We start from the raw sequence: 15,045 nt of genomic DNA on the forward strand, positions 1-15,045 counted from the left end.
CTGAATATTCCTTGTGACATTTTTATTAAAATTAAGATGAACTGTGCTAGGTTGGGTGTGGTATGGGGAAGAGAATAAGGAATTTGTAATATGTGGGATGAATCCTAGTCTTACTGAATCTAGCAGGAGGACTGCTATTGGCATTAGCACATAAACAAAGCCTTAATTCCACTGGTGGTTTCCCTTCCTAATTCTGTTTTGGCTCTGATAAATAACATCAGGCAAATAATTTCACCTCTTTGCTGCTTGCGCTCTCAGTCTTCAATTCTCTTCAGTCAATTGTGATACTCCCTCTACTGAACTGCTGACTCTCTTACCTCAACGTAGAGAGTCCTAAACACAATGACATTCTTATATCAGTCTATAGTTATCATATTCCTACATAAGTAACAATATAAAAGCAGACTATCATGAAATACATAAGCAGTTTTTATTTTCACCGAGGCCAGCAACAGAATTGCAAGCAGAAATGAGTACTTACCCATGAACTCTCACTGAAGAGAATATTTTGATCACTACAGAAAACATCACATGCCTAATACAGAAAACTGCAGTACTCTGAGGCACATGGCAATCATTGTATTGATGCAGAGTACCTATAAACCAGATGAGGTGAGGGAATCAAGAATAGGCTTTCACACTGCATTCTTTCACTTGCACTTGTAGCATAGCTTACAGATAGATGATATGCCTGTTTTTGTTTCACAAAGCCTACTGCATGTCAACACTTATCTAGAACAGGGCAATTTAGGATGTCAAGTGCTACTTGAAAAATGTCCTTTAACTTTCCTTAATTGTCAAACTTTAAGAGTTAGCTTAAATTTAATTTTGTTGCATTTAAGGTCTAGTTTTATGATGATATAATTTATTTTGGACATCACGGGTGACATTGTTCTGCCTGTCAATGGAAACATGAAAGAATATCATCATAATGAATATCCATGGACTCACATAAATCATTCAAAACTTCAGATATGCATGGAGAATTTACTTTGACCCTGTAATGACTTTAATAAAACTGTTTCAACCTCGGCTGTGTCAGCAAGAGAGACATGAAATGATGGTGTTACAGCCACAACACCTCAACATTTAAATATTTAGGAAAAAGACTGATCATTTTCTTTTAGCAGTCTTTAATCCTTCCAAAATTACAGTCTCTTACAGTACCATATGCCAGAAACACACGGGATTTCCTTTTTATGTTGCCTCATAACATCAGGGAGCTGTAGTTATTACTTGAATCAAATCATTTAACAACAGACATTAGGAGTATGTCAATTCAGCAAAACGAAAATGTGAAACTTTAATTTAGCTTTAATTTAGTCATAGGAATGAAGGTGATATCACCGATAGTTTGGAGGACTTAGACTGTGACTGTAATTTCCATCATGTCATTGATGCTCCTGTTAGTCTTATTAAAACCACTCATGATTAATGTTATGTGGTGGACAGAGCCTTAGAGAACTTTCTTTGAGCAACCCAAGGCAAAACGCTTTTACATTAGCCCTGTCACTACTGTTATTTCACTTACTATAGGAAAATTCCACGGATCAGGATGGAGTTCAGCATCCAGCATGGCAAGGAACAAGACTTTTCTTATCTCTTGGTAGGTGAGACCTTGAGAAGAAAGCTACTTTCACAGTTTCAGTCATAGAAGAGTTGCATTTTAAAATTATAGCCTGACCTGCTTCAAAGTGAGCTGCTTTTTGCTTACCAGGAAAGACTGTCAAAGATCTGGGAAGGCTATGACATAGAAACTTTTATAAGAACTGAATTGCTTTTGGATTTGGAGGTGGAAGGGGAGAACAATGCTGAGAGAAAAAGATCTCCAGGGAACTCCTGGCTTTTGTGTGTGTAAGGGACTATCCCTTCTCAAGTCTGATACAGAAAAACATTCAAATCTTCTCTAGGAGAAGTAAGCAACTATGAAATATCAGATTAAATTTTCTGTGCGTTATGTGGGAATTGTAAGGACAGAACACAGATAATGAGAGATTAACAAGTCAGAAGTAAACATAGTTGTAAACATACTCCCACATAATTGATTAAGGTTTTAGATATTAAAATCTACAAACAGCAACATCCTCATTTGTCATCCTCAGACCACGGCCCTGCAGTTCTGAGATTAAAAGTCCAAGGTAATGATGTGATTTACTATCTTACAGGTATACAGAGAAAACGTCCTTGAGAAGAGTGAAAGATTTAAACTGAACACATTTCTGGATGCAAGAAAGAGACAATGAAATGTCAACAATGACATTTTAGGTATATATTTTTTCTCCTTCTGATCTGGATGCTCTGCACAATGCAAAAATAACTGGAAAGCAAAAGAAACAATGGAGGTGTGAAAGAAGGAATTGCTAATCTTCCTATTCTAAGACAACTATATTTTCAAAGCCAAAACCTGGAAAGATGCACCTGGAGATAACAGTGAAATCAGTGAAATTAATGAAATAGTGGAATTCTAGTGAAATTTAACCAGAAACAGAAAGCTACATGGAGTATAGTTTCCATGGGCTGGAAGAAAAAAAAAAAGTGTCTTTCTTCTCTAAATCCAGCTCCCTGTCATGTTTCCAAAACCAAATAAACTAAGCCCCTAGCAGCAGGTTACCAGAAAGAAGCATAAAAAATATAAACATTTATCAATCTTCCTCTATTTTTGGACAAACCATCTCCAATCTGTCCCTTTAAGGTTTCTCTTCCGCTGCATGCTTTACTGTATTATCAGTTTCTTTTCCTTTTCCCTTGTCTATTTCTCACTTCTGGTTTTCCAAGCTAAAGTTTTCCTCAGTATCCTGTTCACTGTACTTCATTTTCTATTTTACACATACTTCTTATGACTACTCTATCCCTATGCAGTGGCAGTGCCTTCCATCCTTCTTTGCAGTGTACTATTCCTTTGCATATTCACACCTTTCTCCTTCAACCCATGATCTTGCCTAACAACAATATGCATGCATTTTACTGTCCCCTGCCTGAGTGAAGCCACTTGTACAGATGCTGGAGCATAGCAGTTTTCTACTCAAGTAACTTTTCTGATCAGTGACTTGCATTTTTCTGAATGTCCATGGCAAAACAAATAAAGAAACAAAAAACAACAACAACAAAACCATAACAAAAATTCCACCTTCAACAGATGATTTTGTAAGACAAAAAACCCTTTCCCTGTTCCAATTCAGCATTAAATGACTACCTTTTCCTTATCGTGATCCCTGAATAAAAAAACATGTATAGCATTCATATTCACCAAATCCAAATCAAGATTGAATGATTTTGGGCAGATGTATAGAGATGAACAAGCTGCACTTCAGTCAACAAGAGCTCAGTGTACAGCAGCAGAAATAGTGCTGTTAGGCACTGACAGTGCTAGTCCTGGGATCCTCTGATTATCAGACCAACCAAGGATGTTATCTGGCTGCAGGTGAGCTAGATAAAGATGTCAGTACTTCTCACTGTACACTGGGCTGTCAATGACTGTAACACACCAGATGTATCAACATAACTGCTGGATCACTCCCTTATCAAGTTCTATTGAAATGATCTAGGTTGGAAAAATCCTTACTTTAAATGGTGTAAGTGAGCTCAGTTATTCTGACAAAACTGAAGACGTAATTTATCTCATATGCCAGCAGAAGAGAAAGCAAAATGATGTTCCTGTTCTATACAGAATACATAGAGATTTTAGAATGGTAGTCTGTGATTTAAGCAAAGGGTGTAGCCAAAAAAACTGCATAAGTTACTTGAAGATCATAAATATTTGAGATACAGACTTTAGATTGTCTGGTGAACCTGTAATTCCTTTATTTATCTGTCAAATTCATGTAAAAAGAATGGTAAGAAATGAAATGAGTATGTTTTCTAACACTAAAATGTGAACCTGACAATGAGAAATGATATACTGCCTCAGCAGAAGGATGGTATTTTTAAATATCCAACTTGAGTGAAGTATGTCTCAATTAAAACCTATGGAAATATGCGTGCATTTAAAAAACCCTCACATTGTTTTTCACATAAAATATGTGTTAACTTATAAATCTACCTGAATGCAATCTTTTTATTAGCAGCATATTCTTGCATCTTACTCACAAATGTAAATGTATTTGTGTATTTGTTAGTCACAGACGATCAGTTACAAAGATGTGTATTTATGCAGTAATTTCAACTTCAGAATCTGTGTAAGAGTTATGTAGTGCACTATTGCCACAGCAGTGCTAGACTGTATTTTATTCTCACAACCTTGAACAGCGTATTAAAGAGCTTAATTTGCTAGCTTTTGTATGCTATTCAACTGTTTTTCTCTGCCGGAAATATATTCCTTGAGGCAAATAATTGTAGCTAAGTTCAGTAATTCAAAGTTATTTCTACACTAATATTTTATTGTACACATCCCTTATCCAAGTGTCATTAGCAAGAGTCTAATTGATCTAACAGATCAATTTCAGATAGTATTTAAAAGAACAATTTAAAAAAAAAGATTGCTCAAAGCCCTCTCTCAGCTAAGCTCAGGCCTTAGGGTTTTGTTCCCATTGGGTGAGGGGCTCCCTATGGTGGTTGAGTAGAAGGACGTACAGCAGTGATCTTCATCTGAATGAGCTCAGATCAGTCAACTGGCAAAAAATTACCCTTTTCTTCTTGATGGCATAGCTTCTTGCTGATCGAAACAAACAAAAATCCGCCATTACTCACCATTCTTACAGCTTTTTAGGTTAAGTGGGACCTCGGAAAGTATTACTGGGGAAAATAAAGCACGGAGAACACATTGCTAGGTTCTCGCTTCTTTGTTACCTTTCTTGTAATGACTATTCTAAAAATGCTGCCAGCTTTATGAAAGCATTTGGCTCACTGGAGCCAGATGAGTGACAAAACTGGCACAAGGAAAGAAGCTGCAGCAAATACATATCTGGGAGTCACCTTTTTGGACCGGCTCAACGTCTCTCATAAGACTGCAACCTTAAACATGCCACACTGGCAGACATTTGGGAGCGTATGAACTCCGGACAAAAAAATCCTCCTAAAGTCTAATTGCATAACCTAACATGAATTAGCATATGAATGCAAAAAGATGTCTGTGACGTATGAAGGTCTTAAATTGGTTATCTGCCAATGGAAATACAACAGTAAAGTACACGGTCAAGTAACAGTAAATTTAAATTCAGGATTCCTGCTTCTGCATACAAAATGCCATGACTTTATGCAGATCCCATAAAAAAAAAAAATCACAAGTTCAAATTTATTTAAGAAACACAAAAGGGTTGATCTTGCATCATTACAGTTTATGCTGGATCAGGTATCACCTACTTTCCAGCAGTTTACATAAAGATCTAAAACTGATACAAACTTCATATAGTCCAGCTAATCCCATAAAAAAATGTGCCCATATGCTCATCCTGATCCAAAACAAATACACCCTGCTAGATGAGCTGGCAGTAAATAAAGTAAAAATACAGTGGGAAAAAAAAAAATAAAAAATTGCAGCCTTAGAGCCACTGCAAAAGCTTTATAAATTCAGGTTCTGCATACCCTGACCATGTACAGATCAACTGCTCAGACTGAATTGATCACGTTGTCAGTGTGTTCCACCCAATGAATCTATTACACGTCGAGGAAGAAAGCAATAGCGCATCAGGAATACTTGATAAAGTATATAGGTAAAACGCTGTTAATGATGATACTTTGCCCTTTAATCCCCAATTATTTTCAAGTAAATATCCCTGTAAAATACAAACAACATGAATGGTTGTTATTCTGATAAATGGGCGGTTACCATGAGATATATGTGTAAAACACAAGAATATACTCAAATTCCAAACCCTGTTTTAATGGAATACTTCTCTTATACCAAGCACATTCTGCTAATCATACACTCATAATATTTCACATTGAACTTTCTTTTTTCCCCAGTGAACAGGTTAACTTTTCTTGTGCTAGTCACTGAATCAAGCCTGTTTTACATCTGATCTTAAGATCAAATTTTGTTTTTCAGTCCTTATATTGGGAGACAGTAGATTTTAGGGATATCAATATCAATTCCTCACTGGAAAAAAAGCACTCCCTCAAGCTAATGGTACACTAAAGCACTGATGGCACAAACACAAATACTTGTTTGGTCTTGTTCTGAAACTGAAGCCATGCCCCCTGGACGAGAACCAAGTATACTACCAGATGAGTGATACAGAGACTCTGAAGAGAAACATGAAAGCATAAGACTGCTGCCAAGACTGCACTGTATCACCTTCATATTCAAGGCTTTTGTCCAAGTTAAAAACAAAGCAAAATAAGCAATCCGTTTTTATTCTGGAAATATGTGAACCTATTCATGAATGAACAATATGGAGTTAGGTAACACCCACCTAAGATCTTTTAGATCTTTTAGCAGAGGCTGGATATATCCTTTTTTTTTTTTTTCTTTTCTTTTCTTTTCTATGTTTTCATATATTTTCCATCAAAATACATTTACTTGTCTGTGAGGAAATTTGGTTTAAGTTTCTGTTTTTAAATAGAAAGCTTTGATGCCTTTTGTTTAACTTCACAGAATCACAGAATCACAGAATCACTAAGGTTGGAAAAGACCTATAAGATCATCCAGTCCAACCATCCACCTGTCACCAATGGTTCTCATTAAACCATATCCCTCAACACAACATCCAAACGTTCTTTGAACACCTCCAGGGTCGGTGACTCCACCACCTCCCTGGGCAGCCCATTCCAATGCCTGACCACCCTTTCAGAGAAGTAGTATTTCCTAATATCCAGCCTGAATGCTGAACTTGAATGCTTTCCTCCAACACGAAAAACAAAGTTGATCAAATCATTAAGTAACAAAGTTTCTAGGGCATTTTTGATGCTTTTAATGGGAAAAAAATTATCTGCCCTGAATAAAATGTCATGTATTTTGATACATTAAGAATTAGAAAGAGAGAAATGAGTGTTTTAGTGCCCTTACGAGTGCAGAGGTTTACTTTTGATTACATCAGTGTAATTTCTGGCACAGCGTAGTAAATCGGGTTTCAGTTTCAGTATAGAATACCTATGCTGACAAGGTTATCAAAGAAAAATCTTTCTGTATAGCTTGGTTGAGAGTGAACAGTCAGCAAAGGCCTTATATGACAGCAGAGTTGCATCCACACTTGGTTGAAAGAGAAATGCCTTGAAAAACTAAACACTTGGAACCCACATTGTTACATCAGGAAAAAATCCATTGTGGACCTGGTATAAAAGTTTCATACTGCCCTTACATATGGCCTCGCACAAGCAGCATCCTCCCATAAGAAGCAAAATGTTCCCACAAACGGAGTACAAGTTCAAAACTGCAAAGGCAATGATCTGAGTCTCAGCTGTCTCATAGTTTCCTACAGACACATTCCAGTTACAAACTAATAAAAAACACAATTAAATTTTATTGTCAGACCAACAACGAGTACCTCATGAAACATGAGCTACTGATGGGTACTGAAAGCTTAGGGATGCTCATTTTCTAAATGTTTATCTCTGAAGTTGGTGAAATAAAAAATTAAGAAGGAAAAAGACTAGATAGGCAAGAAAAACCATCTAAAATTGTAATACAGAAATGTTGAGGAAAAAAACTGATGAATATAGCATGAAACAGTCTGGAACAGCAAGAAAATGTACTAACCACTTTGGCAAGTATTTTCCAGTTACGAGTGATACTATTCAAAAGACAACATTTAACATTATTAAATTTGTTTCGGAATTCTAAGCTGCTTTTTTTTTTTTTTTTTTAAGAATGCTTGGTGAAACATTGCTTTCTGCTCCACAGACAAATCTCACCTGTCTGCAAACATCAGTTCCTCAGTGTATAGTAACAATTGTCCACTACTGCAAAACCAGTAAAGGGCTTTATCTTATTTGGATCTGTGGAAAAAACATGATAAACAAAGATATTAGAGGATCTTAGACTAAAATCTGAAATTCCTGCATTAGAAAATCGTAAGGCTGCTTAAGGAGACACGAGAAAAGTTAGTAATATTTTAATGAAACTAATTTAAACTATATGATGCATTTCACAGGTAAAACCAAGTACAATTATAAGAATTTTTGACAACAAATTACTTGAGCGAAATGACCCACTAGTGCTTTCCATTACACATATATATTTTATGCCTTTTGTGAAGAATGCCCCTTTTGAGTCCAATTGGGAAGAAATATGCAGAGTGAAATCATTATATGACTATACCTTATGTAAACTGATAGAATAGCACTAGTTTCACACAGGGAAAAGAAATTGCTGAGATCTGGCCTAAAATTTCTAAGAAGTCAAAGCACTCAGCAGCATTACTTAAAAAAACAGCATAATTTTACTGAAAGAAGTATTTCCAGGATGATTTAAACATCCCTTCCTACTGATATTGATGGAGCAGGTACAGAAAGCTGCTTGCAACTCACTACTTTCTCTAAAACTGTGCCAAGGTTCCTCTAGTTCACATAAAACTTAAAATGTTTCTGTTTTGGTCCGTGAAGCACAAACATGTAACCCTCCACTTACTGTAGGGAGTATTACACTCTGCTACAACCACTTCTTCATAGACAGTCAGTTGAGAAAGTGAATGTGCTTTTCATTCAAGAGCAGTATCAAATTTGGACAATCACTATTCTTCTGTCCCAGCTGGGTAAATATGAAGGCCTGCTATGGTAGTTTCCTCATTTTGGAGTCCATATGCAACCATGACAAGATGGGTCTCAGAAAAGTGGAGATGGAAGTTGAAGGAAATGTTTTAGGCAAATGGGTGGAACATATCTATCATGAGATCAGAAGGATGGGCCACGTACTGGAGAGCAGAGGAAGGGAATGCTGCACGGGGGACAGCTTTATGGGTGATCCACATCGTTTCACTCACAGGACTGAACAGAGGTGCCAGCCTCAGGGCACGCTGAAAAGCCCCACCAGTACCCCCAGCCCCATTCCTTGGCTGGGCAGGAGCACCTCTCCCTTCCTCACAGCAGTGCTGAGCTGATAATTAATCCCGTGAGGCAGTATAGCCACTCGCAAGAACCCTCTGAACCCAGAGCACCAGTGCCCCAATCTCCCCGCCCCAAACCCCGGGGCAGCCGGGCGCCATTTCGTGTCGGGCGGGACGCGCTGCCTCCTGTCAGTCGGAGTCGTCCGTGTCAGGAAAGGAGGAGGAGGGCTTTCTCTTTTTATTATTCCCCTCCTCTTTCTCTTTTCCAGCCAGTGAAGAGTGTCTGCCCCCTCTGAACCGCACACTGACACGCAGGCAGACGCGCTCGGCCGCCGGCTATAAATAAGTTAAGAGGCGGGCAGAGGACGAGCAGTGCTCGTCTCCCGGCGGGCCGGGCCGGGCGGCTGGGTGTCCCCATGGCGTGCCTGGAGCGCTGCCACTGCTGCGCGGACGGCCGGCGGCACGGCAGCATCCTCTACAGCATCCTCAAGAGCCACGAGCAGGCGGCCGAGGGGCCGGGGCCGCGGCGGGGACAGGCGGGGCGCGGCTGCTCGTGCGGCTCGCAGAGGCGGGTGGCCCTGAAGAGCCCGCAGGTTGCCTGCAAGGCGGCCTCGGCTGTGCTGGTGAAGACGCTGCGCTTCGTACAGAACGTGCCCTGCTTCCAGGAGCTGCCCCTGGACGAGCAGCTGGTGCTGGTCCGCAGCTGCTGGGCGCCTCTGCTCGTGCTGGGGCTGGCGCAGGAGCGGGTGCACCTGGAGACGGTGGAGAGCGCGGAGCCCAGCATGCTGCAGCGGATCCTCACCACCCGGCGGCACGGCGAGCACGCCCCGGCACCCGGCCGGCAGCACCCGCCCTCGGCCGGCGAGATCCAGGCCATCAAGGGCTTCCTGGCTAAGTGCTGGAGCCTGGACATCAGCACCAAGGAGTACGCCTACCTCAAGGGGACGGTGCTCTTCAACCCGGGTGAGTGGCGGAGGGGCTGCGGGGTGTCCCGAGGGCGGGTTGAGAGGCGGTGTGTGGCGACGGCGGAGCTCCGGAGCACGGGGAGCCCGCACTGCCCGCGAGGGACCCCGTGTCCGCGTGGCAGCTCTCACAGAGAGCCGCACTCAGCGGGTGGAAGCAGCAGGAGCCTCTTATATAGATAGGGAGAGGCTGTCTGTCGGTTCCTTAACCTGGAAGGCAGCTGGCTCTGGATGTGGCACTTAAAATGATGGCACTGCCGCCTGAAAGCTGTGTTTAGCACTTCTGCGTTCCTCCTGTCAGACTGAAAAGCCAAAACTGTTTTCTCAGCCCTTCAGTATCCCTCGTATCGTTCACCGGGAAACTTTTCACATGCTGGAGTTACTCTTCTTGCCACTTGTCATCTGGAGCTCCTCAGAAACCATTGTCAAAGGATACTTTACACGTGAATACTTTTGTAGGAGTAAACAAAAGCAACTTTTTTTTTTTTTTTAATAAATTCTTATCTCTGCTGTTTACAAATTGCATTTGTCTCTGCAAAAGTATTTTGGATGGGAAAAGGAGGGGTTGGGACGAGGTGATCTTTGAGGTCCCTTCCAACCCAAACCATTCTATGATTCTACGCTTCATTTCTTCATTTTTCAGTGAAAGTTTCTGTTATCAGTGAATATTTTTTCCTGTTTAAATTAATGTGGCAAATACTGCGTTTCAAGTTTGAATAGAAAAGAGTATTGACTGTCCAGAACACCAGCATAAAATTTTGAACTGCACTGTAGCGTTTCGCACATTGCTTCTTGGTACAAGAAGTTCTCTAACAACTTAATTTGTCATAATCTCTGATCTCTTATTATACTATAGTTATAACTCAGTAAGAAGAAAGTTGTTTTGTAGACAAAGAATATGTAAATTAAATTATTGAATTCTCTTTTCAGATCTACCTGGCCTGCAGTGCACACAGTACATTGAAGGACTGCAGAGGGAAGCACAAGAAGCTCTAAATGAACATGTCAGACTCATTCACAGAGGTGACCAAGCCAGATTTGCCAAGCTGAATGTTGTTCTATCCTTGTTACGATCTATTAATGCTAATGCGATTGCTGAACTGTTCTTCAGGCCCATCATTGGATCAGTGAACATGGATGACATGCTTTTGGAAATGCTTTGTGCAAAATTATAAAGGTGTGTAAAGTAATGAAAATAAATCCAGTGCAGAGGAACTCTTAAGAGCAGAATAGTGTAAAGTACTGTAAATAAACTAACTTATTGTTTTTACATAGATAGTATTTTTGTATTCAATAATAAAATAGTCTTTTAAGTTCTGGAATTTTTATTAAACGCGGTGTTTTTGCATTAAGATTATTAAATTCATCAGAATAAGATTTTATGTTGTGAAGAATGTTCGTATCCAAAGTCAACTGGCTATTCTTTTACCATGTCTATGAATAAAGATCATACATACTACATTGTACTTTTGAGGTGAGTAAAACCTGTTTTTTCAAAATAAAAGCTAGTCAAGGTTTACATTTTAAAAATAGCTATCCTACAGAAGTAGGAATGAACAAACCATTTACTTGGCTTGTTTCAGTGATGCTGGGATACTGAGTATCGTGATCACAGTTCTGCTCATATTTCCAGTACTGGCTCCGAAGAGTTGGTGAGCTGCTTCAGTTGACTTAACAGAATTGAAATATATAAGGAGTATTTAAGAAAATGCATAATGTGTTTATTATGACTATTTTGAGATTTAATGAAACTTGATGTGGCTTAGTCAGGTAACTAATACTTGTGGTAAAATATTCCATTCAACACATGTTGGGTGCCAAAAAAAAAACAAGATAACTCCACTTCCCCAAACGAAAAACAAACAAAAAAAAACAAAACAAAAACTCTAAGAATGGTTGAAAAATCCAAACAGTGAGGCAAGGTCAGGAGAACTATGGATGTGTACTTCACACTTTGTTTTTCATCTTTTCATTTCCTAGCTAGGAATTCGATAGCCAGTTTTTTCAGACTACTTATTCCCGTAGAAATAGAAAATTACTATGTTGAAACATGATGTGCTACTTGTATAGTTATCAATTTGTCAGTTAACGTGGAGATGTCATCATTAAACACTGAGTTTACAATTTTTTTTTTCTTTTCCTTTTAATCTTGGAATTTGATTCTTTTTCCCAAAGCAGTTATGTTTTTGTTTGGAAGAAAAAAAAAATCTTCTCTGTTTAAAAACAAAATCAGAAAGGTAAAATCAGTGAATATGTTTTGTGGTTTTCCTTTCTGTGTGTGCTATTTTCTGGCTTCTTCCCCTAGGGAAAATTGGTTTAAAAATAATCAAATGGGAGAATAAAAGTATAAATAAAAAGTTTTCTTAAAATAGAAGACAGTAGCAACTATTTATGTATAAACCACTAGCACTAAGATGTGTTTTTTAAAATGCATTTAGTATAGTTGAGGCAGTCATTACTCTTAATAGAAGGTATGCAAGGGAGAGAGGAAAAAGCTTTCTTTTGCTGCCACCTTGCGCAGAGGATAATTACAGCTCCTACACTCAGGTTGGGAGCAGAGTGGACTGCTGTTTAGTACCTACTTGGGTAAAACTTGGGGAAGGTAGAAATAGCTGTAAAGGTAGCCAGACATGGGCGACAAATCCATCCATAGGTGTTACCAGCAAGGTTTGTATCACTGTATCAATAAGGGTCTCATCATGGGCTGGGATGCCATTGCAGAGCAAACTAAACAGCAAGAAGCAACTCCCATCCTGAAAACTAATGGTGTAGCTTAAATGCGTGTTTTCATAGTGATTGCACAACTCTAGGTACGGTTGTATGTCCTGAGAAGCTTCTCAAAAAATTCCAAAGAACAAAAAGAATGTAAATGAAGTTCACTACCAGTTCAGACTTAAGGTGGTTTACACCACAAAAGAGCAAGCTTAGTGTCTACTAAATCCATTTTTACATTTACACACAAATACAGTAAACATATACATATGGAGTATACTTTATGCATAAGTGTTGTATGAGCTCACAATAGATTCTAAGGTTATCACGCACCTCTGAAACATAAATACATGTGTATGTTTCCTTCTTTCTGTGTAAATGGCATATGAGCTCACAATGGTTAGCTTTTAACAACACCTGACAGCTCTTTTTTCCAGAAAGTGCAAAGCACGATGATGAAACATTTACATAGTAGTTAGGCAGCAGATCGATCTTGGGTAAAGACAAAAAAAAATTAAACAGCCTCTGATTAAACCATTTTCATGTATCACTGAATTTTGTAATATACTGCTCACACTTAAGAATGGAAATATTTCTATTTTCTTTCCTGCTGAGTGGCAGAAGAGACTTGGCAATATGTAATAGTTGAGCCTTGTTAGCAGGCAAGGATTTTCAGCTGAGCAGTCACCTTGAGATGTTTTGGATCTATTGTGCCACTAAACACAAAAGTTTTCATGACTCAGGTGGAGCTGCTTACATCTCAGGGTTTGATAAGTAGGAGTATCCCTCTCTGAACAAATACTGCATTCCATTCAATTTTCTGAAGTTGTCATGAAAAATACTGCTTCTGTGCACAATGAATTCACCTTGAACCCACTATGTTCTATCATATTTCTCTTGGACCAGCTATACTGTTAGTCATTTCGTTATTGATGGAAGCACCTGGGAACAGTAAATAGGAAATCTGAATGGGAAAAGCAATTTATCAAGGCTTTCTGCAAAGAACTGGCAAAAGCGTGTCTCTTCATAGGTCAAAGGAGCAGGAATGACTAGGTAAAAAATAAAAAATGGCTTACAGGATAAACCAAGATAAAGGCTTAGGATCCACATGGGGAATGGGAGGAGAAACTTATGATTAGGGAACAGGATAGGAAAGGGATTGATTTTAGTGTGCAGACAATGTGCCAGGAGCTGACTGGAAGTAAATGAAGAGAGACTGTAAGTCACCAGACAAACCAGAGCTGGAGCAGAAGGGTGCCTGCGCAATACTCTGTGTCACGTCCAGAAAATATCGCAGAGTAGGGAAGAACCTACCAGGAAGCTGACACAGGCAGCACCGATATCTCCTTCTGGGACAAAACATACTGCTCTTTTCCCCCACTGTCAGCTGAGCTGAAGAAGGTGCCAGAACAGCAGCTGTGTAGTAGTGAAGAGCAAGCCGCCTAGTCTTCTTCTATGGGAACACAATACTCAATGAAGTAAGCAAAGCTGCTCTGTGGCCCTTAAAGCTATAAAGCCCAATTTTCTGCTGGGAAGAAGTACTGGGACAAATCCTTCTCTGCCTAAACTCTGTCCTCTGCAGGGTGGATGAACTCTGAATTGGATGTCTATGTGGCCATCGCTGTGACATGAGAGAAGATTCTTTTGGATATTTCTGGCAGCAGGGACAGACAAAGCTTACTTCCAACTCCACAGTATGCAGAACAGTGCTTATGTTGTGCTGTGAATTCTGAGCTCTTATAGGAGTAGCATAGCACTGGCTAACACAGTGCCTTTTTCTACTATTCCAGCTCTTGGGCTCTGTGACTCACAGCTAGTGCTGTGGAATTGCCAGGTTACAGCCAGAACCAATAGTTAGCATCACGTGAGAAAGCATGGCTAACCCAGGGAACTCAGGTGCAAGCAATCTACCTGAGTGACCTGAAGGGGTGGAGCCTGGGTCTGACCCTCCTCACCCTCCTTTAAAGATTAGCAGCCAAGGGAGCAGTATCTTTTTGGATTGGGATTTGTACTCCTCTGGAGTGGTTACTGGTTGTTGGAAGGGGTGAGCTGAATTTTTTCTTATCATTTTCTGTTCCTCCATAGTGCTTACAAGCATTCCAGTAGAAGGTGCTGTCATGGACTTCTGTTGCAGTTCTTCAAAGTGCTCCTTTACACTGTATAGGGGCAGTGTTGGTCTCTGGAGTATGGTTGTGGAGCTGCTGCTGCTGCTCAGCATCATAACATGGCCGGGGACCATGTGGTTTTTCTCATCTGTGGGAGAGAAGGAGCAGGAGGGAAAAGATATTATTTCAGCTGCTAATTCAGCAGCTTGTGTTTAGAGTAATTCAGCCCTGAGACCTGTGCTGTTCTGGTGGTTGTGGGACTGGATAGTACCGCAGAATTACTGAATGTGGCAGTGTGATAGTGTACCTTGTACTTAATCTGCTGAATTTGGGGCATCTTTATAAGCA

At 39.8% G+C, this 15,045-nt stretch overlaps 2 protein-coding genes across 3 annotated transcripts in view; one reads left to right on the forward strand and one right to left on the reverse strand.

The window, feature by feature from the left end:
* The window catches only part of LOC116232730 (uncharacterized), a 51,727-nt gene extending 42,577 nt beyond the window's left edge, over nucleotides 1-9,150 (reverse strand). For both annotated transcript variants that reach the window (XR_016459806.1, XM_090124242.1), the window contains exons 1-4: nucleotides 8,504-9,150; nucleotides 7,789-7,872; nucleotides 482-596; nucleotides 236-333 (exon numbers count right to left, since the gene is read on the reverse strand). The gene's annotated coding sequence lies outside the window, so the exon portion shown is untranslated. The remainder of the gene's footprint in view (nucleotides 1-235; nucleotides 334-481; nucleotides 597-7,788; nucleotides 7,873-8,503) is intronic.
* On the forward strand, nucleotides 9,150-12,070 carry NR0B1 (nuclear receptor subfamily 0 group B member 1). The gene is made up of 2 exons (XM_031599284.2): nucleotides 9,150-9,881; nucleotides 10,811-12,070. The coding sequence occupies exons 1-2, from the start codon at nucleotides 9,335-9,337 to the stop codon at nucleotides 11,053-11,055; spliced, it is 792 nt and encodes a 263-aa protein (XP_031455144.1). The 5' UTR covers nucleotides 9,150-9,334; the 3' UTR covers nucleotides 11,056-12,070.
* Nucleotides 12,071-15,045: the final 2,975 nt, after the last annotated feature.

The sequence above is a fragment of the Phasianus colchicus genome, chromosome 1, assembly GCF_987193195.1.
Source record: "Phasianus colchicus chromosome 1, bPhaCol1.hap1.1, whole genome shotgun sequence".
Taxonomy (NCBI): Eukaryota; Metazoa; Chordata; class Aves; order Galliformes; family Phasianidae; genus Phasianus; species Phasianus colchicus.

What these genes read in the sequence shown, in the direction of transcription:
- NR0B1 (XM_031599284.2), top strand. Translation starts at nt 9,335, where the DNA reads ATGGCGTGCCTGGAGCGCTGCCACTGCTGCGCGGACGGCCGGCGGCAC. An exon ending in GACGGTGCTCTTCAACCCGG is followed by an intron (nt 9,882 to 10,810) that starts GTGAGTGGCGGA and finishes TTCTCTTTTCAG; the next exon opens with ATCTACCTGGCCTGCAGTGC.